General features: G+C 57.0%; 1 protein-coding gene across 1 annotated transcript; it reads right to left on the bottom strand.

Moving 5' to 3' along the window:
- Window positions 1-47: 47 nt before the first annotated feature.
- On the bottom strand, window positions 48-27,680 carry IQGAP3 (IQ motif containing GTPase activating protein 3). The gene is made up of 38 exons (XM_087913812.1): window positions 27,620-27,680; window positions 26,154-26,241; window positions 25,195-25,351; window positions 24,392-24,469; window positions 24,224-24,300; window positions 24,062-24,129; window positions 23,457-23,570; window positions 23,192-23,370; window positions 22,681-22,768; window positions 21,575-21,738; window positions 21,025-21,112; window positions 20,626-20,789; window positions 20,080-20,240; window positions 19,387-19,511; window positions 18,450-18,613; window positions 16,908-16,998; window positions 16,617-16,784; window positions 16,349-16,494; window positions 15,883-16,053; window positions 15,315-15,398; window positions 15,152-15,223; window positions 14,447-14,516; window positions 14,002-14,210; window positions 13,114-13,266; window positions 11,910-12,073; window positions 10,911-11,135; window positions 9,993-10,133; window positions 9,093-9,177; window positions 8,082-8,314; window positions 6,517-6,649; window positions 5,854-5,956; window positions 4,414-4,564; window positions 3,579-3,666; window positions 2,882-3,058; window positions 2,267-2,433; window positions 1,653-1,745; window positions 1,295-1,403; window positions 48-1,044 (listed from the first exon to the last, which is right to left on the bottom strand). Exons 1-38 carry the CDS (start codon window positions 27,648-27,650, stop codon window positions 931-933), a joined length of 4,893 nt encoding a protein of 1,630 aa, XP_087769938.1. The 5' UTR covers window positions 27,651-27,680; the 3' UTR covers window positions 48-930.

Raw genomic sequence — 27,680 nt, 5'->3', positions numbered from 1 at the left:
CAAAAACAGAACTCCTTTCGTTATACCCAGATAACATCCAGTAATCATATTAAAAAGAACTGAATAATAGTGTTTATTGTAGATCTTAATAAAATGCCTGATTATATTAACAATCTGTGCAAACTTTTTATCTTATTCTTTTGATTGAATGCTTAAATTATCAGGGAGGATCCAAAGAATTCAGTCTCCAGTCGCCTTCCAGACGCCGGTATAAAAAGAAGGGAGCTCTTTGGCAGCTTCTGTGCAAGTTCTGTTTCAAACTAGCACTGGGCGGAAGCACAATCCGCAAACCTGGGTTTCTAAAACTCCCTTTGAGGAAACCGGATTTTTGTGCAAGCTCTCCCTGGGAGTGACAAGGGTTAAAAAGCACCCCACCTTCCTCTCTCTCTCAGGCACGCAGACCCCCGCCCCTCTCCTCTCAAAGTACAGGGCAGCTCCAGCGGGTGGGAGGACCAACGGCCCCTCCTGGAGATCAGCGCCAGGAGCCTGTGGGGTCCAAAAGGCGAGAGGGGCAGCGGGGGTAGGTGGGTGGTCATCGGCCCCCTCAGAGTCTGGCAACTGAGAGGCAGATGTTTGAATCTAGAGATGGGGTCGCCGGACTGGTCACATCACTCTGAACCCAGAGGTTTTAGGGCGCCCTGGGCTGAGTGACCAGTGGGAGTGTTTGAAGAGGGCTGGACGGCGGGTGAAACGCTTTGCGCTCGGAAAAGCAGCCCGTCTTTTGGTCTATTGGCCTAGTAGTGTTCTGCATGCAAGCGGTTTATAGGGCAAGGGGGCCTTCTGCCATGCAAGGATCTGCCCGGGTGGGGGTCCCGTGGGGTCCCTCTGGGTTTCTTTGAAGCAGGACCGGAGTAAAGCGAGCACCTCTATATCTCTTTGGCCTCTTCCCAGCGAGGACCCCAATAATCCACAGCTGTCGCCCAAAGCACATTATTTCTTGAAAAACTTCTTGTTCAGAAGGAAGATTAGAAGGTTGATGTTGATTTTGGCTCGGTCGAACATTTTCATGACAGCCACGCCTTCATACTGGAGCTGGAGGAGGTCCTGAGCGGAGAGAAAGGGGTCTGGCATGGGCCAGGGTCTCCTGCTTTGAGCAGGGAGGGGTCAGACTAGAAAACCTCCATGGTTCCTCCCAACCCTTCTGCGGCAGAACATCTCCGCGTGAACCCTCGTTCCCAGGGCCCAGAATGGTTCAGGTGGGATTCCTGCAAGTGGTGGGGGGGGTGGTGGCCTCACTCGGTCGACCACCATCATTAAAATCCTTAAATAAGCCCCGCTCAGCCGCCCGCTTTACCTGGTAACTAAGCTGGAAGTTCTCCATATTGACCCCCATAAACTTCGCCTTGACCTGGAACTTGCCAGCTTCCCGGGAAGGGATAATATCAAAGATGACATTTCTAAGTCTGAAAAAAGAACCGGGGGGGGAGAGGAATTAAAGCCGCGGCGTTGGGGGGTGGCAGGCGCTGCCGGGGGCGGTTTGCCTTTCCCGCAGCACCCCGAGAGAGAGAGGAAAGTTCGGCCCCTCGCTCAGTGCAGCCGGCTGGGATGCCCGTGGTCCTGCTCCCTCCCAAGACGCTCCCCAGGATGCCCCCCCGGGGGTGGGGGGGCGGGGGGGGCATGGCAGGAGCCAGGAGGGGAGGATCTGGACTCACTGGTTTGGCGGGAGGGCCTCAATCTCCAGCAGGACCCCCTTCTCAAACAGGCGGGCCGCGGTGTAGTGCAGCACAGCCTGTTTCTTGCTGGGCCTGAAAGGAAGAAAAAGGGGTCAGCCTGGATGGACGCCAAGCCTCGCCCCCCACCCCACCCAAAATTGGCTTTCCTTCCGCCTGGGCCCCAGCCTGGTCAGCGGGGAAGGGGCCAGCCCAGGTTCCTGGCTCCCCCACTGGCCAGCCTTCCCACAGTGGACCTGGGCACAGCTCCCAGTCAAGGAATGTCGGGGGGGGGCTCTGCTTGGGGAAGGGAAATGGGGGCCGGCGGTGTTGCAAGGCCTTTCCGGTGGGGGGAGGGGAACGGCTGCCATGTCCTTTTAGTGGCTCCCCTGAGAGCCACAAAAGAGGGAGAGGTGGGGGGTCTCACCCTCCCTACCAAGGGGGGCTCAAGGCAGAACCTCACTTCGCTGCCCCCCAATGGGAAGAGATGAGGAGCCCCTCCTCACTTTCTTTTCAGGGGAGGTTGCAGTGTCCCCTGAGGGCTGCCCCTGCCCCTCACCTGCCCTGGCCACACCCGCCAGGTGCTCTTTATCCCCCAGCCGGCAAGGGCCCCGTACCTGTCTGCGGCGGCCAGGTTGTCCAGGCAGGTGCGGAGATACTTCTGGTAGTAGCCCACCTGCTCCCGGTAGAAGCGGCGCTTGGAGGCCAGGCCTCGCAGGGTCTGCTGCAGCTTGGCCAGTTGCCCCCTGCGGCACTGCCGGCGATGCCTCTGACAGCGGATGTCCTGCGGGGAGGGGAGAGCAGCCCAGTGCACCGGGAACGGCCCCCGCCCCTCCTCTGGGACCTCCCACCCCCACCCGGCTTCTCAATCAACTCCCAGGCGGCCCCCTCATCTCAGGAGGGAAGGATCAGGTCTCCTCCACCTTGGCGACTTCAACTCCCAGCTATGCTAAATGAGGAATTCTGGGAGTTGAAGTTCCCAGATCTTAAAAGTCACCAAGGCGGAGAAGCCCCCTGCGCTGGAGGCGCCTCCCCTTGGCCCCCCCAGGAGAGGAACCTTCCCCACGGCCGGCCTAACATCGGCTTCCATGCTATTTTACTCCTCCCGTTTTGCAGCCACCGTCAGCCAAGATGGACAGCCCCCCCCCCCCGCCAGGTAGGCCAGAGAGCGGAAGAGGCCAGGGGTGGCCAACCCTCCTCCCGCAGGGCACCTTCTCCGCCGCCTGGGTCACCTGGGCAATCTCGCGGAGCAGGGCCTGGGGCTGGCCGGCCGAGCCCAGCAAAGCCAGGCGCTCCAGGTTCTGGAGGACTTCCTGCTTCTTCTCCGCCAGGGAACGATGGGCCCGCTCTTGGCCCTGCGGGTGGCCAGCGGCCCTTCTCCTCCGCAAGAGCTGTTGGTGGAGCTGCTCCTGCGGAAAAGGAGGCTGCAACTTGGACTGGTGGCTGAGGGACCGGCCCTAAGTGGACCAAGTCAGCTACAACCCAAACATTCCTACACAAGCGGAGGGTCCCGTCGGTGTCTCTCCGCAGATGAGTGGCTCCCGTCATTCCAACCGCAGAGCTGATCGCTTACTGGCCTCCTGAGGGCCAACTGGGCTCCAGGGCAGCTGTCCTGGGGGTGAGGGAGACCCTTCCCCACAACAGGAAACGTGAAGGAAGGTGGGGCTTTTATTCTCTTCCGGTTCCAGAAATCCTCCCAATGGGTCTGCATTTCTCCCATCACCTCCAGGGCTGCCTTCCCAGAACCCGCTAAGCAGGGCGACGCCTGCCGGGGGGGCTTAGAGCATCTGCGGGAAGGGGCGGGGCCACCCCCGCTTCACCTGGAGGAATCCGGAGGGCAGCACCTGGGCAGACTCGGCCCGGAGGCACCCGGGAAGGGCACTGCGCCCCTGCTGGGCAATCGGGGCCCCCGCCCCCCGCTCCACCCACCTCCTCTTCTGATGCCTCGGAGTGCAGGATCTCAGCCAGGGAGTCGCCAGCCTGGGACTGGATCACGTCCACCAGCATCCGTTTGGTGCTTCATCCCCAAAAGAGAAAGGCCAGAGAGAGGGCACCGGTCACTGTGGGCAGAGGCTGAAAGGGTCACGGAGACGCTGCCCAGCAGGAGCCCCGGGAGAGGTCACACTGTCTGAGCTCTTTGGGCTGGGATTCTAGGAAATGGACCTGCAACTGAGGGATCGTTTTCCCAGGGCCCCTTCCTGACCAAGCTGTGACCCTCACGGAGCAAAAAGGGGCACGTCCAAATTCCGCTCTGAGCCACCGTTCGGTTAAGAGCGGCTCTCTTTGTAAGCCACCACTCTAGTTCCCCTAATGCGTCTCCGTCACAATGCCAACACGGCCACAGGCGTCGGGTGCAATAAGGGTGGGAGGTGTTGAACCAATCTAGATGCCCTCGGCCTTCTCCGCCCGAAGGGGCCCTTCGCAGTCAGAGAGCGGAGCTCCCCACGGGGCGGCAACGGCTTCCTCCCTTCGACTGGCTTGCACGCGACCTCCGACTGGCCACCTTCCCCTGGCTTCCCCAGTGGCTGCTTGTGGGAAGCCGGTGGGAAGTGGCAGAGGGGTCCTTGCTTAACCCCCACAACCATCCCTTAAGGACGTAGCCGCGTGACTTCACGCTTCACCTAAAGTCCCTTCCCACCGGCTTCCTACGTCGCGGAGTGTCTTGGTGCTCCCGAGTGTCGTCACCCGCTTGCTATTCACGGGGTTTGAGGGGGGGGGAGCCGGGCCCGACCACCTTCCCTCGCAAGGGGACACAGTCACCTACCTGAGCCACAGGCCTTCGGCACCTCCTTCCCCCTCGGCTTCGGCCTCCACCCCGCCGTACCTGCCGCTGAGCGTGAGCGAGAGCTCCGTTCTGGAGAGCTGAGACAGCGCGTCCTCCCAGGGCCCGTTCGCCCCCTGCCCCGGGCCGTGGCCTGCCGAAGGACAGCAATCCAACAGGTTCATGGGAGCCAAGGAAGAAAGCAAGGCAGGTGCCCCACACTCCTTTGGGCGGATGTTTGCATGGGTTCCGGGAGCCTAACGTTTGGCACCCCAGCCGCGCAAACTGAAGGCCAGGGAGGGAGGGGGGAGAGGCCGATAGAAGAGAATCTCTGTAGCCCAGAGGTCCTCCGAAACTTCTAGAAGGCCCATTTCTTCCCCCCCCCCCCAAGTCTCCTGCACTTACCTGGATCCAAAACGGGCCAGGTGGAGACTCCTTGGAGGGGAGGGCCAGCCAGTTGTTGCAACTACCAGTTCGACGAACCAGATGTAAAATCAACATCCGGTTCACCCAAACCAGTGTGAACCAGTAGCAGCCTGGTTTGCTCCCTGTTTACGCCCAGCGGCTCGCCCTGTCAGTGCGGGTGGGGATACAGCGGCCCCACCACTCTCTTGAAAAGCCTGGTTTAGGGTTATAAATGTGAAGGGCCCCGTTTCTTGACTTTGCTATGAGTTGATTAAACATCACGACCGCTGTTTGTATCTATGTCTGTCTGTCTGTCTGTCTCTCTCTATCCTGTCTATCTATCTCTCCATCTATCCTATCTATCCTTTCTGTCTATCTCTCTCTCTCTCTATCTATCATGTGTCTCTATCTATCTATCTATCTATCTATCTATCTATCTATCTATCTATCTATCTATCTATCTATCTATCCATCCATCCATCCATCCATCTAATCTATCTCTCCATCTATCCTGTCTGTCTGTCTGTCTCTATCTAATCTATCTCTCCATCTATCCTGTCTATCCTTTCTGTCTATCTCTCTATCCATCCATCCATCTAATCTATCTATCCATCTATCCTGTCTGTCTGTCTCTATCTAATCTATCTATCCATCTATCCTGTCTGTCTGTCTATCTATCTATTTTTGTGGACGTATTTACTGCTCTACTATTTTTAATTGTTTTATAATTTTAGAACTGTAAGCCACCTGGTTGAGTTGGGTGGCTTCAAAAATTGAATGAACGACATGCAGAAACTGAGACGGGAGAGACACGCCCGTCTCTGGCAGGCCAAAATTAGGAAGAGTCTGCCAGCACCTTTCCCAACTGGCAAACTTTATGAGGACCGTAAGTTTCTGGTGAGCTGCAGCCTCTTATAGAACCGGCATTGGAAAAGGTGCTACCGGAGGCCTCCTCTTTGGGGCAGGAACAGGGCCCGCTCCCACGCCAATGGAGTACCGGGAGGGACGCCGTCCGTCCGAAGGGTGCCCACAGCTTACCTATCAACGAGGCAACGGTTGGCACCTCTCCAAGGTCTTGCAAAAGTTTGTGCAGAACATCCTCGGGATCGGGAGCCAAGGAGTGTTGGTGTTCTAGCAGCAACTGTGTGGTTGGCAGAGAAGGAAATTCCCGGTGCCTTATTTACACAACTTGCCTTTCCAAATTGAGTAAAACAAACATCATTTGGATCATCAAAATACAGTCTTAAAAACATGAATCGACGAAGGGATAAGCAGAAATAAGACAACGAAGATGAAGAATCTGAGTAGCAAGAAAGCCATAGACAGTTACTCTAAATCAGGGGTGTCCAACCTCGGCCCCTTTAAGCCTGGAGGACTTCAACTCCCAGAATTCCCCAGCCAGTCAAGTCTTAAAGTGTCCAAGGTTGGACATCTGCCGCAAACCAAATGGCTTTGTGGAAAAGAGATACAGCCAAGGGGGAAACTAGAAGAAGGCAAAAGTGGGCTCAGGTCTACAAAAAACTATGGGCTTATTTTAAAAAAGCCAGATTGTTGGATTTTCACGGGTCAAGCCATAAAGCCTGGCTTGCAAACTCATAAAATCACAAACAAGCAATCCGGAGATTGGTTTGGCCTATGCACAAAAGCAATGATTTCTCTCCCCTCAAATCATTTTTTTTTTCTGACATTTGAGGTTTGCACCTTGTGGGTTTCGACCAGCTCCCCAACGGTTATATAGACCACTGGTTTGGTGATGGCCACCAGCTCTGAATATTTGTCCACATTAAATCTTTCTTCCGGTTCAGGGACCAAACAGGCTGCGTCGATGAATGCTCTGGAAGAGACAGAAGGAAAAAACATGGAAGGGACCCTGGAGGTCTTCTAGTCCAACCCCCTGCTCAGGCAGGAGAACCCATACCATTCCAGACAAGTCCAGTCTCTTCTTAAAAACCTCCAGTGACGGAGCACCCCCAGTTTCTGGAAGGAAGCTGTTCCTCTGGTTTATTGTCCCAACTGTCATGAAATTTTTCTTCAGTTCCAGGTTGAGTCTCTCCTTGATTACCATATTTTTCGGAGTATAAGACACACTTTTTCCTCCCCCAAAAGTAGGTGGAAATATCACACAGTGAATGTTGAAGTTCTGCTCACCCGCTGGCCCTCACCGTTCGGCCTCCGCCTCCCAGCGATGTGCTTCCTCGCAGCAAACAGCCGGGTCAACTTCAGCACAGCCTGATTAGCAAAAGCAGCTGACTGTCGGTGCGCGGAGGCTGAAAATGGGGTGCATGGAGACGGCAATAGGCGATGGCAATCCCTGCAGCCTGAAACAGCTGATCGTCGGGAAGCCGATCCAACCGACAATCGGCTGCTTGTGCTAATCAGGCTGGGTTGAAGCTGAAACCGGCTGTTTGCTGCAAGGAGGAAAATCGCTGGGAGGCGCTAGGTGCGTCTAATACTTTGGAGCATATTATACTCTGAAAAATACGGTAGTTTCCATCCGTTGCTGCTTCTTCTTCCTTCTTTTCTTTCACTAGACATGGTGGGCCGCTTCCCTCCCTTGCAAGCCATATTCCACGCTGCCACCTCGCCTGATAAGGTGGGGGTGGGGTGATTTAATTGAGTAGTCCTAAGTAGACAAAATAAAATTCTTTCCTTAGTTCAAGGTTTTTAAGTGTGGCGCAGGATGGAAAAGGGATCTTACTCTGGGACGGAGTGTGATTGGTCCGTGTGATGTGACGATGGGGGGAAAAAGGGGGATGGATTTTAGTTTGGGACATTGTGGGAAGTCCAGGAAGCTTCTAGTTCCGAGAATCCACAGATGTGCCAGGTGCTGTTCCAATAAAGATGCTTTTGAGATGACGCTTGTCTTGGAGGTACCGACCGGACTGGAGGTTTGCTGGAATGTTGACAGCAAGATCTTGAATGGCAGAGGAATGCTCTCCATCACCCCTTCCAATATTTCGTTGATTCATTTATTTATTTGAATTTGAATTTGTTGCCTGCGTAGCTCCAAGGGACTCTTCAGGATGAGCAGACGGAAGCACCTCCCCCTTCCAGCCGCACCCAGCGGGTTAGAATATATGCCGGTGGGCAACTGGGGCGACTCCCAGTTAACGGGCCAGGGATGCCAACGCAGGCACCCGAGAGCTGCAAATGGGGCAGGGGTCCCATTGCACTTGGAGTGGGGAGGGGCTCTCCTTTGGTCCTTCTCCGGGGTTTGGGAGGGAAGATAACGGCCAGTGAGACGGGCATTTCATCCCCTGACCCACCTGAATTTATGGTGCGTTTCCTCCAGGTACCGATTGACCACGTTCAAGTGGCCGTTTTCTCCCTCGAAAAGCTGGTTGGCAGCCGCGTGCTGCAGGATCTTGGCCACAGAGGCCAAATTGCGCCTCTGGTCAGGGTGCAGGGGTGCCCCAGCAGAGACGTCCACCACATCAAAGCCGTCTGGTGCCACCACCGCCGGGTTCATGAAGCGATAGTAGAGCAGGTTGCCCACCACCTACGACGGGAGGGCGGCAGGTCTTACTTGAAGAAGCAAGGCTGGTACCTAGGCGGCTCATTGTTTCTGGCGGCGCCAACGCGTCTGCGGCTGACCCCCCTGTTCGACTTGATCCACCCCTTCCCAGGGCTTAGGAACCTGGAGAACCTCGAGCCAAAATACTGGCCTTCCCTCTTGCGAGCTGCTGCGATGGGGCTGGCCAGTATGGACAAAGGGGCCGCAAGCGTTTTCCTTGAGTGACCCTCCGTCTAAAGGCTACTCCCGAGCTGCTTCTCTGGGCAGCCCCCGAGCCACCGAAAGGGGTGCCCTGGATCAGGGCAACTGGACAAACCCCCTCTGGACTCTCCCTGGGGGATCCCGGGCAAGGACTCAACCAGGTTAAAGCTAGTCCTCAAGGCCAATCAAATCGAGAGGGTGTTGTGACTGGCCGGGTGACCTTCGTGCTATCTAACACAGAGTTTTCATTTGGTCAAAAAGGATCTTTTCGCAGACCAAGGACAGGCGGAAGCAACGATGGATCCCTGCCCTGTAGGGCCCCCCCACCCCCCCCAACCTTTGGGGCACCAGGGGCTGGTTCTGTGGAGAGGAGCTTTTCCACAGACTGGAACAGTTTCTGGCCTGGTGCTGGCCCAGAGACCAGGCGTGGGGGACCCCTCCCAAGGTGATTGATGTCAGGGTTCTAAGGTTGACTGAGAAACTCATAAAATAACCTTAAATGGAGGGAAATAGAGCAGACCCTGGCCTAGCCCCTCACCCCACCCCACCCCAGGCTCCAAACCTTGTAGATCTCTTCCTTGGAGGCACCTGGAAACTTCTCCGTCAAAGTTGCCTTCAAGACTTTGGCCACGTAGCGCATCCCATACCTGAAAGGACAGCCAGATTTTATTCCTGGGTGGGCAGGAAGTAGCCCCCTTCCCAAGACGCAGCTCCTGGGTACGCTAAGAGAAGAGGGTGGAGAAAAATGGTCAAAAATGGGGTCCACCTGTGACCTCCCCTCTCCAGTATGGAGCAATTCGATGGAAGGGTAGTTTTGGCGAGCATTAATCTGATGGGTGTGAAAACTGCCCCCCCCCACCTCTCCAAAAGGCTGCTGTTTTTATTTATTTATTTAGCGTATGGCATCTACGGACTCATCAGTCACCGATATGCAAATTTAGTTGAAACAAAACGCCAGCATAAATATCTGTGCAATAGAAAAGATAACATGCTAAATTAAAATAAAACCAAAGTAAGGTTTTATAAGGATGCTAATGGGGAAGCGGGATGTGGGGCAGTCGGAGGCCCCGTCTAGCCGTAATTTTGCCTTTTCTCTCTTCTTCCCTTGACTCAGTTTCCCCCCCCAGGGTTGTTTGCAAAGGTAAATTGCAAATTGAAGTGTCTTCCCCCTTTGGAGGAAGCATACACACGCACGTCCCGGGAACTGCTATCCCTATGTAGGGATGGGACACTCCTGGGATGTTCATTTTATATTTTTGCGCAATGCCCTGCAGAGTCGTTGCGTGAACCCAGGGCCAGTAAGGTTGCAGCGGCTGCGTGGCCTGAAACGAGGGCGTCTTTTGCCATGTTGCCTAAAATCCCAGCCCGCCTTTTCGTCTGCCAGCCCGGCGGATGCCCCCGCCTGAAGCTTCGCGTGAGCTAAGACCGGGCTGCCAACTCTAGCAAGATTTCAAATCCGTACGGGATCTTGTCCACCGACGAGAGGATGGCCGAGAGAAACTTGTCTGCCAGCACAAGGAGATGGCCGAGGGAGATGTCCAGCCGCCTCTGGACCTCTGGGTGGCCGAGGGCTTGTTGTGGGGTGACGTTGTACGGCAGGTGGCTGGAGAGAGACAAAAACAGTGGCAGCAACTAGAGACAACAGTGTGTCAGCACGGTTGCCGTTTCTACCTCCCACAATTGAGAGTCAGCGTCAGTTTGCCTCATGCAGAAGAGACGTTGTGGGTGCCCGCCATGGCGACATCTCGGCTCCCCTCAGTCATGCCCCTGTTGGAGTCTGACTCTGAGGGGGAGGTCGAGCAGCTGACAGGGAGTGGGAGGGGGGCTCTGGTGGCTGTGGAGGAAACAGGGGAAGGGAAAGCGAAAGACCCAGGCCCAGCTGCTCTTCATCCTAGGCCACACAGGGAGAAACGGAGAAGGGACCAATGTGGCTTATGGGAGAGGAAAAGGCCCTGATCCCTTTCATTAGTTGCAGCTGGGAGAACAGGATATAAGAAGGGCGTTTGCACACAGCCCCTTGCTGGAAGCAAAGCGCGCATTATCTTTGTCGAGGCTTATCTGGGTTTTGGTGTCCTCCCATCTGTGTGTGCTGCGTTATCTTTTGGAAGTCTGCAATTTATCATCCTGGCCTGCTGTGTTAATGACTCCAGTGTGGTTTGTGTTGGTTTTTTTATTTTATTTCTAATTATCCTTACTTTTGGTTCGGACTGCATTTACTTTCTTCATGGACTGCTTTTGGCAGAGTTTGATATCAAGCGGAGGATAATTGGATGTTGGGGCTCAAGTTGGAGGCATTCAAGGCAATTTATTCTACCTTTGTGACTGTGTTATTTTTGTGTCACAGCCCAGAAGTGGAGAAATGGCCGCTCTGGCTGCCCACCTTTTCTGTCCGCTCTGGCACTCCATCTCGTTGATCCACCCCCTGTAGATCTCCACGGGGCTGGTGCGGATGCTCAGGCTCCTGTCGTGCAGGACCTCCTGCACCGGCTCTGCCAGGATCTGGCGCAGGGCGTTCTGCCCACGGGCGTTGCGGTAAAAGCTCACCACCATGCGGATCACTGTGGGGTTCCCCGTGAGGATGTCCCGCGGCTGGGTCACTCTGGACCTGGGAGGAAGACAAAGGCAGCACCTCGGATCTGGCGGGAGGACTTGGCTTGTTGGAATCCAGCTGGAAAGGTCGTAATCGGGGATCGTGGGATCCCGGGGATGCTGCAACCATTGTAAATATGAGCTGGTTGTGCCAAAGCACCTGCATTTCGATCCTGGGATTGTGGGGGATGCCGTGACAATTATAAGCGAGAGGGGCGGTTTTCACGTTTTTCGGTGCCGTCGCAACTTTGAATGGTTGCTAAGCCAATAATGATCAGCCTGGTATGTTCAGTGCTGGGCCCTAAAATTGGTAAACCTCAACAGACCTAAAGAAAACCATGTTTAAATAAAGAACCGACTAAGGCGGAAGCCTTCCCAACGGCAGGTGAGTTGGCATAAGTCCGTAGGGCGTAAGTGCCAGGAAAGGGATGAGAAGCACAGAGCCCCCAGCCGCTCGCTGGCCAAGCTGGGTGAGAAGGGGGCACGGCTGTTTCTTTCCTTTGCTTCTCCTGTTAAGGCCTGCAGGAAAAGGCGAAGCCAGATGCGTCCACCAGCCTGACCAATGGCTGCCTGGCCCGGTAACCTTTGCCTTGTCCATCCAGATTCAATAAAATGCCTTCCACCAAATGCCATTCGGTGCCCTCAACCAGGGCTCTCCAACCTCGGCAACTTTAAGCCTGGAGGACTTCAACTCAGCTTTGCTGCCTGGGGAATTCTGGGAGTTGAAGTCCTCCAGGCTTAAAGTGGCCGAGGTTGGAGAGCCCGAGGGGGGGGGGGGGCAAGGACTTACGCAATCTCCTCTTGCAGGGCCCGCTGGAATAGCTGGAGCAGAAGGTAAGCCTCTCTGGGGCTGGAGGCGTAATTGTAGAGGCTGAAGACCACCGACTCCATGAACTTAGTGGACTTGTTGGGTGGCATCTGCACGAGCAGCCTGGCCAGACACACCGGCTGAGTCTGGGAGGAGGAGGAGGAGGAGGGAGAGAAACAGCAGGAAAGGGCTATTGATGCGCCAACGGCTTTCCTGGACCGCGAGCCCCACCCGCCCACCCGGGCTGAGAGCAGCTAACAACCGCTGAGCCGCCCGGACGTCCAGGCAGGGCAGGGGACTCTATTCCCAGGGCACAAACCACAAACCTGGGGGGTGCAGTTGTCCAAGCTCGGATGCAATTGGATCAAGAATAACTGACGTAGATCGCAAGGCTTAATCCTTGATAGCAGTGGTCCCCAACCTTTTTTGTGCCGCGGCCCGGTACCGGCATCACAAAATCATCCGCGGCCCGGTACCGGCATCAGCACGCATGGCAAGGCGAGCCGAGCAACTGGCCAGCCAGCCGACCCCCACTTCTCCCCGCCACCTTCAACTCCTCCTTTGTACCTGTGCCAATGGGCTTCATGACGGCTTCGGGACGGTCGCTCGGCTCGCCTTGCCATGCGTGCTGAAAGAATCCTCGCGCCTTAGTTTTGTTCGAAGCCGCCCCCCCCTCGATGAAACTAAGGCGCGAGGATTCTTTCAGCACCCAAACGCCGCTTTCTACCCGGAAAAGCTCACCGGAAGCAGTTTTTCATCAAAACAAGATGGCGGCGCCCAGCAAACCGGCGGCCCGGTAGAAATTGTTCCACGGACCGGGACCGGTCCCCGGACCGGTGGTTGGGGACCCCTGCTTAATAGGACCAAGATTAAAGATCTCGAAGTTGCCTCTTGGATCTAATATTACTTTTGAGGGTCTGGTTCAATTTCACACAAGCGAAACCTTTCTTCCTTCCTTTTTGCATCGTGGCTGTGCGGGTAAGGTAGGCCTTAAGAAAAGAGGGGCTGCACGGGGGACCAGCGAGGGGCCCCGGGGTCATAAAGCAGACGTGGCCTGATGTTACTCTGTAGGAGCCCCGGCCGAGAAACTCCTCGTCGGGCGCGACGCAGCGGGGGAAGGGAGCCGCGGCTCGCAGCTTTGCCTCTCGCAAGGGCTGCTGGTCCAAGGCCACCAGGTGCCGCCCACCTGCAGGTGGTAGAAGAGGTGCTGGTAGGCCTCCAGCGCCTTCCGCTTCTCCTTGCTGAGCGCCTTCAGCCCGTTCTCCTGGCTGACGTCCATCCTGCTGGAGAGCTCCTCCTTGTTCTTCTTGGTCAGCGTCTTGCAATGGGACACCACCTCCTGCCAGGGGAGAGGCCGGACAATGGCACCCCCCTCCCCCCCCTCCCCACGCCTCCAGCTCCCCTCCCCACTCAGGAGGCCGCCGGCAGGAAGCAGGCTGCCCCAGGATGGGAGGGCGAGGCCGGGAGGACACACAAGGGCCCATTTCAACAGACACAAACACACACGCACGCACGCAGCAAGAGAAAGGGAGCTGAGACGCAGCTTTGGAAGAGGCGGGCCGAGGCGGGGCTGGCAAGGAGATCGTCTGTGCCTCTACCCAAGAAATGACCCCTTGGCCAGGCAGCTCATGGGCTCCGCTGCTCAGTAAGAGCCACTTCCGCCTTCGGGCGGAAAGGTCAAGGACAGGATGATTCCGCCTGGGCCACTTTAAGACGCGTGGACTTCCGCTCCCAGAACACCGCAGGGCCGGCCGTGGAATCCTGGGAGTTGAAGTCCTCCCGCCTGAGAGTGGGCGTGGTTAGGAGAAGGCTGGTCAAGTGCTGCTCTCCTCTTCCTCGGGAGGAGGCTAAAAGCCCGCAGGTTAATTCCCACAGTGCAAAATATTTACCGATTGCTACCGGCTGGTTTTATTTGACAAGGCAGCCACTTTGCCTCCCAAACTGGGGAAGGAGCCGCTTCTAAGCCAAGAAGGCCGGATTCCTGTCCCTGCGTCGAAACCGAGCGGCCGCTTCCACCGGCTCCCACCCTCGCCCAGAGCCCCCTCCCCGGCTGGAAGCAGCGCTCCCTTCTCACCTGCAGGGTGATCCTGTTCTTGACCAGCAACCCAATCTTGATGTCCATGAGGTTGAGGTCGCTCTCCAGCTGCTGGTTGGAGCGGATCCCCCTGGCCAACTTCTCCTGGAGCCCCCGCAGCTCCTCCTCCTCCTGGGTGTCCCGCTGGCTCTGCTCCAGCAGGTGGGCGAAACGCCGGATGACGCGGAGTGGGGGCTCCTTGCAGTGCACTGGCGGCCCGGAGAGAGAACGCAGAATCGGCCATCACCCTCCCTGCCCCCTCCCCAGGAGCCCCCGGACCCTCCACCCCTCGGGGCGGAGGAGGGAGGGCTCCGTGGTGACCCTCGTGGGGAAATGCTCTCCGGCATTTCACGGGCGCTCACCGTCCCGCCTTGAAGCGGGGCCCAAGTGGGAGCAGCCGTTCCCGCCAACCTTGGGAAGGAAGAGCCCAGCCCCGGCCACTCACCCAGCATCCGATAATCCTCTCTTGCCTTGTTGGCCCGGACGAAGGCCTGGATCTTGACCACGGCAGCCACCTGTCAGAGACGCAGGACAAGGGACCGCCTGCTCAGGGCCTGGCCGGGGCACCTTTCCCCGCTCGCAGAAGCCCCAAAGCGGGTAGCAGGTCAACTGGCCCACAGTGTAGTTTGGGGGTGAGCCTGGTTGGGTAAACCTAGTGATTTCCCAAGGGCTTTTCATGCCGAGAGAGCCATCCAGGTGGGCCCAGGATTCGCCAGCCTGGCTCTACAAGAAGGACCAGCCCAGGAAGAGGGAACAGAAATGCCCACAGCAGATTTTCTGCCCTTCTCCTGAATGAGAAGAATGTGGGGGAACAGAGAGCAGTAAAAAAGAAAAAACCCTGATCATTGGATCATGTGGATCCCCAAAATCCCCTGGCTATCAAAAGCTGCCTGCTAAAAAGTTGGCTGCTCCAACCCGTTTCTTCTCCCGTCTGGAGCGCAGAGGTCGGGGAATGACGTCATTTAGAGAGACACACATTAATTGGGGACGCAGAACGGAGCCTCCACATTCAGGAGCAGCCCGAGGATGGAAAGGCCTGCAAAGGGGCTCGCTGGAGACATCGGGCTGGTCTCTTCCGGGAAGACCCCCACCACCACCACCACCAAAGGAAGACCCCCCCCTTTGTGACAGTCGGGACAGAAACACTCACGTTCTTCCTGAAGTAGCGCAGGCGTTCCAGGTACCGTTTTCGGGCAAGCCACATCCGAACCCAGGACTGAATCTGGTGCAGCAGGGATAGTGGAGGGAAAGCCAAACCGTTGGCCTCTCACGGGGGGGAGGCCCAGCCCCCCCTCCCCCCCCCCCCAACTCACTTTGATCGCAGCAGCTGCGTTCCTCCGCAAGTAGCCCATCCTGTCCATGTAGCGTCTGCGTTGCAGGTGCCCACGCCAGGCGGCCTGGGAGCAGAGGGCAGGGGTCACCCTCCCACCCCAGGGGCTCTCCCCTTGGCCCCGGCCTGGCCTTCTTCCAGGGCCTTTCCCGGCCTTCCTCGCAGACTGGAGATGGGGCCCCCACGCCCAGCCCTCCAGAGGCAGCTAATGCCCAGCCGGTCGGGGGCTTCTGACCTCCAGAATGGGGCATTCCTGCTCCTCCGGGGCAAAGCCCCCCCCTCCCACTTTGGGCACCAGGGACCGGTCTGTGCCGAGAGGGTTTTCCGCAGGTGGTTCCGTGTGCTGCCTGCATCCTGCAGGCGGGGCTTCACTTGCTTGTCCGGCCCGGTTTCTGGCAGGACGTGGCCCCGTGCTGGTCCACGGACTGGGGGCTCAGGGAGCCCCGCTCTAGGGGCTGTGAGGACCCCCCGCCTCGCAAGATGGGTCCAAGGAAGGAGCCCTGCGGCAGATCGGGGGAGGCAGCCTCTCGGCAAAGGTGCCCTGCACCCACCTGGATTTGGGTGGCTGCCGGCACCTGCCGGGACAGGAGCCGCTGCCGAGCGGCCCAGCGCTGGCGGAAGAGGAAGCCCCTCATCCGGGCCTGCAAGCGGACGACCAGCCAGGCGTGGGATTGCCAGAGGCGCTGCCGGTCGTGGGTGGCAGACACGCGGGTGATGGCCCCCTGCGGGAGAAACAGACGAGCGGCCCGTCGGGACAGCTCAGCACACCCTTCACTCTGTGAGGCGCGAAGAGTCCACGCGGGGGGCCCACCTGATGCCCTCCAGGCCCAGAGGAGGCAGGAAAAGGGGGGCAGCCTGTGCCAAGACTGGGACCTTCCCTGGCGCCGGTGAGGCGGCACCCGGAAGGACCCGGCGAATCCAAAGCCCATCACGGCTCTGCTCCCCTTCAAGCCCCCAAACTCTCTGTGCCACACTGCATGGACCCGGTGGGGTCCCCTAGGCTCTTGCCACACCCACCTGGATCTCCTCTCGGCTGAGGTGGGCCGTGTTGAGGGCGAGGGGCTGGGGCTGCTCCCAGGAGCCCTCAAAGGACCGCAGGTGGAAGTAGTACTCAGAGCCGTCCCTCAGTCTGTGCCGCACCCAGAGCGCCTCCGAGTGGCCCCCTGCACACACACGCACGCACGCACACACACGCGCCAAAAGCAAAACATTACGGCCAAAGGTTGGACAAGCAACTTAGGAAGGGGGGGGAGCCTCCCCGCAGCAGGGACCTCCCCCCTTTTACCTGCCGGCCTTCGTGCTGCCAGGAGGGCACTGAACTGCGCCTGATAAGCCGTGGCACACTCCGCCACCACGCCACAGAGGCCCACGTCCGGGCTGCGCAGGACGCGCACAGTCTGCGCTGCGTTCCCCTCCTTGATGGCCTGGTTGATGGCAGCAAGGCCCAGGGCCACTGTGGAAGATCCAGAGGGGGCTGCAGCTGGGGGCGGCAAGCCGGGGTCCCAGGGCAGTGGGGGTGGAGTGGGGGTCTCTCCCAAGCCCCCGGTCCAGACGGCCCCTCAGCCCCTGGCCTTACTCTGCTGTGCCGCTTTGCTCTCCCGGTTGGCCTTGCAGACCCCCTCCTGGATGTCCTCCCACCACAAAAGCGCTCCGGGGTCTCCGGCCGCCTGCGCAGGGAAGACAAAAGGGCCCCCGCTCTGAGTCAGTCGCCCAGACCCTGGCGGTGCAGTCGGGACCAGGCGGACGAATCGTGGTTCCTCCGGAGAAGCCGCGACCGCCAGCTCCACAAAAGCCGAATCTGTTGTGCGTCGGTAAAACAAACCCAAGACCTGTCCAGGGGACGGCCTTACATTTCCCACACCAAGCTTGTGAGGTAGGTCCCACAGGGAGGAGGAGGAGGCCTGCAGAGCAGCCCGGGAGCCTCACCCCAACCGGGGTTGCCATCAGCCCCACAGCCGCCTCTGACCCCTTCAGGCGGTTGGAACCTTATTCCTCTTGTGGCACCAGGGACTGGAGTCCTGGAAAGAACCACCTCTCCACAGACTGGGGTGTGTGTGTGTGCAGTGATGGTTTTTTGTGTTACTTGGAGCTCCAGCACATGCACGGATGAAGCGTCTCTCACCGGTTCCTAACAGGCTGCGGACCAGCCTGGAAGTTGGAGAGCCCCGAGCTTTCCTGGCTCACAGACTTTACGAAAAACCAGGCGCCACAAGCTCCAATTGTGTAAGCCAGAGAAGGGGCCACTGGGTTCCTTCTGAGTTTGGATCCCGTAGACCCGTGGTGGCCAACCTATGGCACGGTGTGCCGGCACGCAAGATCAGATGCTCCAGATCAGAGGAGGCCCTGCGCATGGGTGCCCACCTCCTGCTAGCAGCTGAGCGTCAGGTATGTGCCGTGCATGCATGTGGGGGCGGGGCGCATGGGGGACGTGTGTGCACCTGCGCAGAGGGGGCACGTGTATGTGCAGGGGGGGCAACGCACGCATGCGCGTGGGGGGTGCACGCGCATTGCATTATGGGTGCAGGCACGCAACGACAAAAAGGTTAGCCACCACTGGTATAGATGGACTCGGCTCTCCTCGTGCACTGCCTAACTCAGCGCTTTAAGATGGTGTGGGGGGGGGGACCTCAACTCCCATAACCCCCCCCCCCCGCAAAGTTCCCCAGGTTGAGAAATGCTGGTCTAACTGGCGGCACAACTCTTTGGGGACCGGGGTGCTGATCCTCCCCCAACTGGTACAGATGGCAGAATCCCCACGGGAGCCGCTGCGTCAATGCCCCCCCCCAAGCCACAGGGACATCCAATTCCAAAACCGAAAGTTCCCAATTCTGGGAATTGTAGCACAGGCAGCTGAAAGGCGTCCAGACTGGAGCAGGTGGAGGTGCTACTCCGAGAAAAGAGGCCAGAGGGAAAAAAAATGCGATTCGATCCGGTTTCCATCTGTTCCTAGCACCATTTCCTGCTTCCGGCAAGAGGCTCGGCCAGAGAGAACACACCCAGTTTTGGGAGCGCCTGAAACCTGTTGGTCCAGGTGCCTGGTGGTGTTTCTGCATTAGCTCAGGAGACCCCAGCCCCACCCCAAAAATCTCTCCGCACACCCCCCCGCCTCTTTTCCTACCTGGGCTTTCTGCCTCAGCCTCTGGGCCAGAACGAAATGGTAGCGCTTGGCTACAGGGAGCATCACGTCGGAAAGGCCGGCAGAAGGCAGGAGCAGAGCCCTGAGGGTCTTCTCCGGACAGTCGCCCTGCAGAGCCTCATTGACCAACCGGACAGCAAGGATTTCTGCAATGAGAGAGGGAGGTCTCGGCTGAACCGGGGCCGGAGAGAAACACTCCAGGAATTATCCCAACGGGGCACCTCGGTGGTAGCTCCGGAATGAGCCCTGTATTTATTTTTATTTATTGGATGGCAAACACACATCTCCAAGGGAGACGGGCAGTTAAGAAATATGGAAAATAAGCCCCCTTTTCCTTCTCCTGGATTTCCCCCACATCAACCATCTGTCAGGACGCCAACAAATCCACCACCCCCGCTTCAAATCGTAAGTCTCTAGCCGCATCTCTCAGAGAAAATAAAATTGATTTATTAGAAGTGGACGTGTTGGTGTTAGCTGGATGCAGCTGGTACTAAAATACATCCTTCATTTCCCCCTTGACCTTGGTCTTCCCCCTCCACCCCCTGGATGTGTATTCTCCAATGGGACACGTCCATAGCCAAGAGTCACCAATCCAGTAATGTCCCTGCCAGGGTGATTATCTAGGCACTTAAGGAAGGCACTGTTTTCCCCTACTCCCTCTTTGCTGGCAGCTAAAAAGACCAAGGAGTATCTTTTAGTTGACACAATCCTTGGAAGCGGGTTGGGCCAAGAGTCACCCCACTGGCCCCAACGAAGCCTCCGATTCCAGGCGCCCGAAGCTTCGCTTGCTGCCCCCGAGGCCAAGACAGGCCCGCAGCCCAGAAGGGCTCTTCAGCCGGGAGGCCCGGCCAGGCCCTTCGGCTCTCAGTTGCAGCCCCACACACAATTGCCCACCACAACGGACACCGAGTCCCCTTACTGTCCTGCTCCTCTTGGACGGCGGCGTTCACGTCCTTCACCACGGCCTGGATGTCGTTCCAACTCAGGAAGTCGCGCCGAGTTTCCCGAAAGAGGCGCTTCTGTGTTGACAGGCCCTCAAAATAGCTGCAGAACCGAAACAAAAGGGAATACGAGGCCGGAGCTGCAATTAGCGTCAGCTAGAATGCAGAAATTAATCACGGTCTACAGGTCGTCCTCGACGGACAGCGGGTTTGTTTAACGACCAGTGACAACTTTCTTGGCTTGCAACCTGCACTTACGCCCGTCACAGCACCGCTGTGTGAATCTCATCCCAATCTCGAGTCACGAGATTCAGCAATTCACGGCCTGGTAACATCGGCTGCAGCCATTGCGATTTGTGACTTTTTCCTGGGCCGATTTTCAGCAAAAATCGTCCATTGAGGAAGCCGAATTCAGTTAATCATGTGATTTGCTTAATGGCCATGGCGATTCACTTAACAACTGCCATAAAATTTGTCATTAAAGTGTGTTGAACATGACAATTTACAATGGAAATTCTGGTCCCGGTTGTGGGGGTGATCTGTGGAGCAACTGTCCTCTAAAGGGGAGGAATTTCTGGACTGTCAGCTGCCGTGCACCCAGCACCAGGTGCTGTGGAGGAGGAGGAGGAGGAGGAGGAGGGGGACACCCCATGCTGAGCCGGGCCTCTTACCGCTGTGCATGGCTCTCTTCGACGCTGGAGAGTCCCAGGGCGGAGCTGAGCAGGCTCCTCCAGAAGCTGCGGCTGTCTCCATCCTCAAGGGCCTGGTTGACCAGCGCCACTGCGGACAGCATCTCCACGGCCACAAAGAGCTCCTCCTGGGCCAGCTTCCCCTGCAACGCAGGAGGGCCAGGTACGGGCTTTCCCCAAGCCAGGTGCGCCCCGCAGAAGCCCCAAGCAGGTGCTTCTGAGCCAGCCGATGGCTTCCCCTCACAAGGCGCCCCAAGGCCTACAGCTGGGAGACCCTGCAGCCCAGGACAGGCACCTGACTCGGCCAGTGGGCTCGGGGGCCTTTCCTTTTCCTGCTTATTTTGTAAAGGGTGGAAAGGGCCTCTTCGTCTTTAAAAAAAAAACCCACCCCGACGGGAAGGGTTCTGGGCCGAGAGGCGCGAAGGGAAAAGGAGGGGAACAGGGAGCTGCTCTGCACACGGGGAAAACAGCAGCTGTTTGAGCTGGGACTCCCCCCCTCCCAGGAAGCCTTCGGGGGTCCTCGCTCACCTGGGGGTGCTGCCGCTGCAGGGCAGACAGGTCTCGCTGGTAGAGCTGAGCGGCGAAGGGGAAGACCTCCGGCAGCTGAGCCTCGGGGTTCGCCAGGGCGCGCACCGTCTCCTCCGCGATTCCTCTTCGCAGGGAGGCATTGATGTGGCTCACAGCCTGGGCGGCTGGACAGGGGCAGGGGGCATTCTCAGGTGTTTGAGAAGAAGGGGGTGTTGCGGCAAGACCGGTTAAGGAAAGGCCCGAGACCGAAAGGGGAGGTGCAGGAGTCCCCGGCAGAACTCTCCCCAGGGGTCCTCTGCCCCCCCCCGCCCCCCCCAAGAGCAAAGGGACACCCAACCAGCCAAGGCTGCCCTCCCACCCCCCCCCATAGGTCCTGCCCTGGAGCACAACGCCACTCACCGGCACGCTCCTCATCACTTCTCTGGTTGGCCATGTAGAGTCCAGCTTGAATTTCTTCTTGGTCAAGGAAGTCAACGTACCCCAATTCCTGAAGGAAAAAACAAAAGAAAAAGAAAGAAGGGAGAGAGAGAGAGAAAAGGAAGGAAGGAGAGAAAAGGAAGGAAGAAAGGAATTAAAGAAAAAAGGAGAGAAAAGGAAGGAAGGAATTAAAGAAAAAAGGAGAGAAAAGGAAGGAAGGAATTAAAGAAAAAAGGAGAGAAAAGGAAGGAAGGAAGGGATTAAAAGAAAAAAGGAGAGAAAAGGAAGGAGAGAAAAGAGAGAAAGGAAGGAGAGAAAAGAGAGAAAGTGTTCTGAATAAACCACGAGGAAGAGAACTGGCAGAGACGATCAACATTCGCCTTGGTAGAAGAGCTTAGATACTGGAGGCATGCTTTCACAGGCAGCCCCCATCCCAGAATCCCCCTTCCCCTTCCTGATTTCTCACGCTCTCACAGGAGGCGGATGCAAGAGGAGGAAACGCCCCCCTCCCTCCCTGCTTCCCTTGGCGTACCAGCGCCTTCTCTTCCCGGTCAGCGGACAGTTGATCCAGGTACCAGCCGGCGTTCTCCCGCCGCAGGCTCTTCAGGGCCAGGATGGGATCTTGCAGAAGGCGGTACAAGGTCCGGGGGTCCTGGGCCTCCAGGGCGTCATCCACCATCTCAAGGGCACTCCTGGCTGATGGGGAGGAGAGGGTCGCAAAGGACTCGCGCAAAGACGGGGAAGGGCAAGGGGCAGGTTTGTTCTGCAAGCAGCCGACCCGATAGCGGCCCAGGCTTAGCAAGGACCCCTCAGAACCCCCCAGATCGATGGCCAGGCCCTCCCCACTGGGGCCAGGGAAGCCGGAAAGGCCCCCATTTCTTCTACACTGAAGGAACGTATAAGGTAAACAGGGGACGATTTTTTGAATTATTAGAACAAGGATAACTTTACTGAACAATGAATGGAATAGCACTATCAGATAAAACTGCAAATATGACAATATTGTAAAATAAGATTGGAGAACATTTTAAGAAAAACGAAATAAGCTAAGATGCGAACTGGGATTGGATAAAACAAGCGTAATGCATTTAATATTTGAGAATATTTAAAGGAAAATGAAACAAGTAATAACATGATGTGAAACGGAAGGAGAAAGATGAATACGTAACTAGGGTCGTGTTTGTATTGAAATGTAAAAACCTGGAACCAGACTGCTCGCCAAAAGAGGTGGTTTTTAAAGTGTAAAAATTAAAATTAAAATTAAAAAAGAAAAAAGAACCGCCCAGAACAATGACCAGACCCACACAAGGAATTTTCTCTCAATGCGCATGCAAAGCAACAGAATAAGGATAGTCATAATTCCAATGAGAGAGACGAGTAATGAAATTCGGAAGAATAAATAATAGTTCTACAGCCATACTACGTAGACAATGCTAGTAATAATCAGCGTTCCTCCAAGTCCACCCCAGACAGAATGGGAAAAGAAAGCCAGCCACGGTTAGAGCCTTCAAGAGCCCAAACCGTGGTCTGGACCAGCGTTTCTCAGCTGGGCAAGTTGAAGATGGATAGACTCCAACTCCCAGAATTCCTCAGTCAGCCTAACTTATACGGTTTCAATCCCCGTCCTGGTCTACTCACTGTTCACCCAATTGATGCTGCCTTGAATTTCAGCTTGGGTCAAACAGCGATCGTAGATGTCTTCCCCATCTGGTATCTTCTGCGGGTGCTGAGAACAAGCAAAGAGAAAGCCAAACGGTCCCCCATTGGGCCACCTCCAGGATAGCTCCAAGTGAAGGAAGGAAATGTGCAGGAGAAGAACGAGAAACTGACCGGAGGGAGCAGGGAATCAGCCCGTCACCCGTGTTTGCCCCTCTTGGAACTTACCAGAACAGGGGGGAAAAATTGCAAACAGAGGCTACTTTGCACCCCCTAATTACACCTTGGCAAGCACTTTCCCACTTGCATCACCGGGGGTGGGAGCTGAAGGCACCTGAGTAGAGTTTCCCTCCCCGGAGCGCAGAGAGGCTGCTCACGTGTCCCAGGACCGCCAGCAAATGGTCGGTTCCCTTCTGCAATCAGCCGAGCCCGACTCAGCGGGGAGAACAGGTAGGGCATTTGGGGTGGTGGTGGTGGAAGAAACCTTCCTCACCCGATTCTTTGCGTTCTCGGCCTTCTCTCCTTTGGCCCGGCAGAGCTCTTCCTGGTAGGGGCCACCCAAACGCTCCTGCACGCCCACCAGCATGGCGCTGGGGTTGCCCAAAGCCGCCACGGTCTCCGCCACGATCCCCACTTCTACCGCCCTGTTGATGGCCAGGATGGCCGCGTGCACTGGAGGGGAGAAGCCGGATTAACGTGGGGGGGGAGGGGAGAGCGGCAGATCCCACGGACCCGACAGCGACCAGCGCCTACGGTACCGGCTGCTTCGTCGACCGAGAGCTCCTTAGCCAGGATCCCGCCGATTTTGCTGAAGGTGGGCAGCTGCAAACCGTACTTCTCCAGTTCCTCTTTCATGTGGTTTATTTCCTCATCTGGAATAAGGCAGAGGGGAAGGGGAGGGTCCAGGCGCCGGTCAGGCCAGAGGGTCTGGGCTGCCCTCCCCCAAAAAATCCCCCTCCTGTCGATCAATGTTTAATGAGCAGAATCCTGGAGGTGAAAGGGGCTTCTTGGGCCTTAAGAAACTGAGTTGCTTCATTCATTCATTCATTCATTCATTCCACAAGACCCATCGGTTCTCCTACAACCCTGGGCAATTTAAGACCAGTAGACCAACTCCCAGTATTCCCCAGTCGAACTCTGGGAGTTGAAGTCTGCATGCCTTAAAGTTGCCTCGGTTGGACACGCCTGTCCTACAGCAACACAGTGAGCCTAATTCACAGTCCAAATGCCAAATAGATGAAGCGCCGTGCAAAGAAGAGAACCGGCGGGCAGGGAGAGGTTGCATTTTTGTAGCTGCCTTCAAACTCTAGGATTCTGTCAAAAGGCCCCAAAGATTCCCCAGGTCTCCTTCTGCCCGCCTTACCTGTAAAGTCAACTTTTCCATACAGGTCCTGAATCTGGGGGGCCAGCCCTCGCCTGAACAGGTATAAGCTGGAAAGCGGATGAGAGAAACGACGGGGTTCAGCGTGGATCGAACACGAACGGGGAGGCGGATGGCTCACCAAGCGGCAGGCGCGAGGCTCACCTTAAGGCGTGGATGCAATACACCACCCGGGGCATGTTCTTCTTGTCGTAGATGTCGGTGGTCTCGGGGTGAAAAATCTGGGACAAGGGAGCGGGGGAGGGGGTTCAGAGCACGGAGGGGACCCGCTGCCAGACACCCAGCGAAGGTGGGAGGGGTCGAGGGCCTCACCACAGGCAGCCCGACGCGGCTCATGGCGTCCCGCCAGCGGTTGATGTTGTCCGTGTGCCGGAAGTGGAGGCCGCAGGCCTTCGAGAGGGAGGGGAGAAGAAGAGAGAAGGCGGTCACCTCTCCCAGGCCCATCACGGGACGCTGGGGGCAGGGACCGCTCCAGGAAGGCTTGGCAGCAGTGGCCAGTTCCTCCCCCCCCTTTGCTGGGCCTTGGGAAGGCCCAAGCTGTAGTCCCTCCTCCACAAAATAGGAAGGCGGAAGAGTCTTTCTTCTAGAAGAGGGGAGTCCAACTTGGCAACTTGAAGACGTCAAGCCCTGGAATTCCACAAGCCTTCAAGTTGCCAAGATTGGATTCCCCTCTTCTAGATGGTCAGGTGGACGTGGGAAGAGTGAATTGGGGTGGTGGTGGGGTGTCCCTGTGAGGCCATCTTGCCCTAGGACTCCAGCGACGGGGTCCATCTCTCCAGCCTTCAGGTGGGGGGAGAAGCCACGGATTGTCCCAATGAGCAGAAGGGGGAGGGAAGGACCAGCTGCCTTGTGCCCAGGAACGGCCGAACCCTGACCGGAACCAGAAGCTGCCCGTCTCCCTTTGGGGTCTCCACCCTACAGTCTCGGAAGCTCCTCCTGAGCCAAATCCGAGCTCGGGTGGCCTGCAGGAGCCCCAACTCCAGGCTCCCCACCAGCTTCGGGGCTTGCAGGGCGGCCTTTCCAAAACTCCCCTCCCATTCCTGGCCCCCAGAGGGGACCCCCTGCCTGACCGGCAGCCCCCGTGAAGCCCCCGTCTCCAGCCCCGAGCCCCTCACCTGGAAGCGGGCCTGGTCGCGGTCATAGATCTTCCCCAGGGGAAAGGCGTCCGGAGCAAAGAAATGCGCCAGTTTGGCCAGGGTGACGCCGTTGCGCAAACTCTCCTCCAGCTCGGTCGGGGGGGGCAGCGGCTCTTTCAGGCAAGCCTCTATCCAGCTGGGGTGGGGGGGAAGTGGGGCAGGGTTATTACGCCTCTCCAGCCCAGGGCATCCGTCGGAGCAGCCCCTCAGGAGACCCCTAGCCTGACCTGGGACCCACTGTCCTTTTAAAACGAGGGGCTGCCCCTCTAAGACCTCTGGCCAAGGGGGGGAGCAGGAGGAGGAAGCCTCTCTGGCCACAGTTTCCTTGCGGACCTTTGCACTCCTGCGCCCACATCCCTCCTGTCCCTTGTCTCTGGGAGGCCGTCCAGCGGCACCCCTTCCCCGAAATAAGGCTGGAAGAGGCCCCCCCCCCGTTCCTTCTTCAGAAGGGCAGTGGTGGGAGGCCCCATTCAGACCCACTCGGGCTCACTCAGCCCCTCCCCCATTCAGGTCCACTTGCTTCAAAACTTCAGCACATTCAGACATGGGAAGTCAACCTGATGAGGAAGAGCGGAATGTATGGCCGGGCAGATTTTCTCAACCGGCAGGTGGACTTCAAATCTCAGAATTCTGGGGGCCAAGGTTGAGAAACTCTGCTCCGGTGAATCCCGCAGGGAACAGGGGTTGGTCCGGATGACCTCGGAGGTCTTTCAGCTCTCCAGCCTCATCACCTATTATAATTAGGGCCTCCAAGTTGTTCTTGGCTCCTAGCAAGGACGTGGATCGATTTTAATCCACGATAATTGATCACACATATTGCAAGGGAAGTTACCGCTTCTCGGGGGTGGGTGGGGGGAGTCTTTCAAATACAAAGGGCTTCCCTGTGAAGGTGAATGTGGGGGTTCTCTCCCACCCAGCCACCCCCAAAACTGTCTCACCGCTTGGCTTCCTCCAGGTGGCAGAGATACTGGTAGGCCACGTTCTGCCGCCGCCTCTCGTCCATCTCATCCGCCGTGAGACGCTCATCTGGGGGAGGGTGGGGGCAGAAAGAATTTCACCCCCCCAAGACAAAATTCCACGAGACCCCCGACCAATTTTATAAGTTGCCCAGGCACCTCCTTGGTGAGGTGGGCAGACTATAAATTTAATAAATAAGTAACTGTCCTTCTGGGCCTCCCAGCCCCCAAGTGAAGGGGCCCAAGATGCCCCCTCCATCCCACTCCCCGTCCTGGAATTCGCCTTCAGTTCTGGGGAGGCAGCCCGGCTGCGCTTTGGAACTGAGGGAGGAGCGTTTTAGGCCAGCAGTTTGTGAATCCGACCTTTTGTCGCTTAGTCAGTGAGCCACAGCCGAGGGAACCACAAATGCAACAAGCCACAGCGAGTGTCTGGATCGGTTTCACACAGAATATTTGCATGGATACAACAGCCACACCAGCGCACGCAACAATCTGCACCTGAGCTCTCTCCAGACCTTGAGCTTATCTCGAGGACATGCTTGTTTGTTCTCTGCCAACTGAGTAGGGTTTCTCAGCCCGGGCAATTTTTTAGAGGCATAGACTTCAACTCCCAGAATTCCCTAGCCAACAGATAAACAAACATGGCTGGCTGGAGATTTCTGGGAATTGAAGTCCACACCTCTAAAAGTTGCCAAGATTGAGAAACGTTGCTCTGAACCAGGGACAAGGGCCCTAGAAGAATGTAGATGTAATACAAACATAAAATAAAATAAAATAAAATAAAGCAGGGATCTCCAACCTTAGCCATTTTAAGACTTGTGGACTTCAACTCCCAGAATTCCTTACCCCTGCTATGCTGGCAGAGGAATTCTGGGAGTTGAAGTCCACAAGTCGTGTGTGTGTGTGTGTGTGTGTGTGTGTGTGTGTGTGTGTGTGTGTGTGTACACGTGTACATATATATTATAATTTATTTTGACAACAAACACTAGACAAATACAAACATAAAACACCAAATAAAACCATCTTTCCGTTATATACAGTGTGTCAGTTGGTACATATCTCTTGTGCACAATATCAACTGCCCTTCTAGTTTAAATTAAACTTCATATTATATATAAATCAACTATGCATATTATATTATCATTATTAAATGCTTATTAGACTCTAATTCAAAGTCCACAAGTCTTAACGTGGCCAAGGCTGGAGACCCCGAGCCCTGCCTGAAGCCCCCCTGGGCCCGGCCGACCCCACGCCCGCCCCGGGAGGGGGGCTCCCCCGGCCAGCCAAGCCCCGCAGCCTGCCGACCCTGCCCCGCCCGCCCGGCCCCCCCTCCCGCCTGCCTGCCCGCTTCGCCTCCTCCCTGCGCGGTCAGAGGGGCGAGGCCCCGCCGGGGGTCTCCCTCCCTCCGTCCCTCGGCCCGCCCGGCTGCCCTCAGTCCGCAGACTCACAGCCGGAGGGAGCCCCGCCGCGCTGCGCCATGGCTGCTCCCGCTCGCTCTGCCCGGGCGGT

Source organism: Pseudonaja textilis, chromosome 16 (genome assembly GCF_049901715.1).
Source record: "Pseudonaja textilis isolate UNSWEBS1 chromosome 16, rPseTex1.2, whole genome shotgun sequence".
NCBI lineage: Eukaryota > Metazoa > Chordata > Lepidosauria > Squamata > Elapidae > Pseudonaja > Pseudonaja textilis.
This window is presented reverse-complemented; position numbering and strand designations above follow the sequence as displayed.

Excerpts from the sequence above, each read along its gene's own strand:
- IQGAP3 (XM_087913812.1), bottom strand. The coding sequence starts at position 27,650 with ATGGCGCAGCGCGGCGGGGCTCCCTCCGGCT. Across the intron at positions 24,470-25,194 it reads GCGACCAGGCCCGCTTCCAG|GCCTGCGGCCTCCACTTCCG; the intron begins GTGAGGGGCTCG and ends TCCCTCTCGAAG. Across the intron at positions 16,495-16,616 it reads GGCAGCACGAAGGCCGGCAG|GGGGCCACTCGGAGGCGCTC; the intron begins GTAAAAGGGGGG and ends GTGTGTGTGCAG.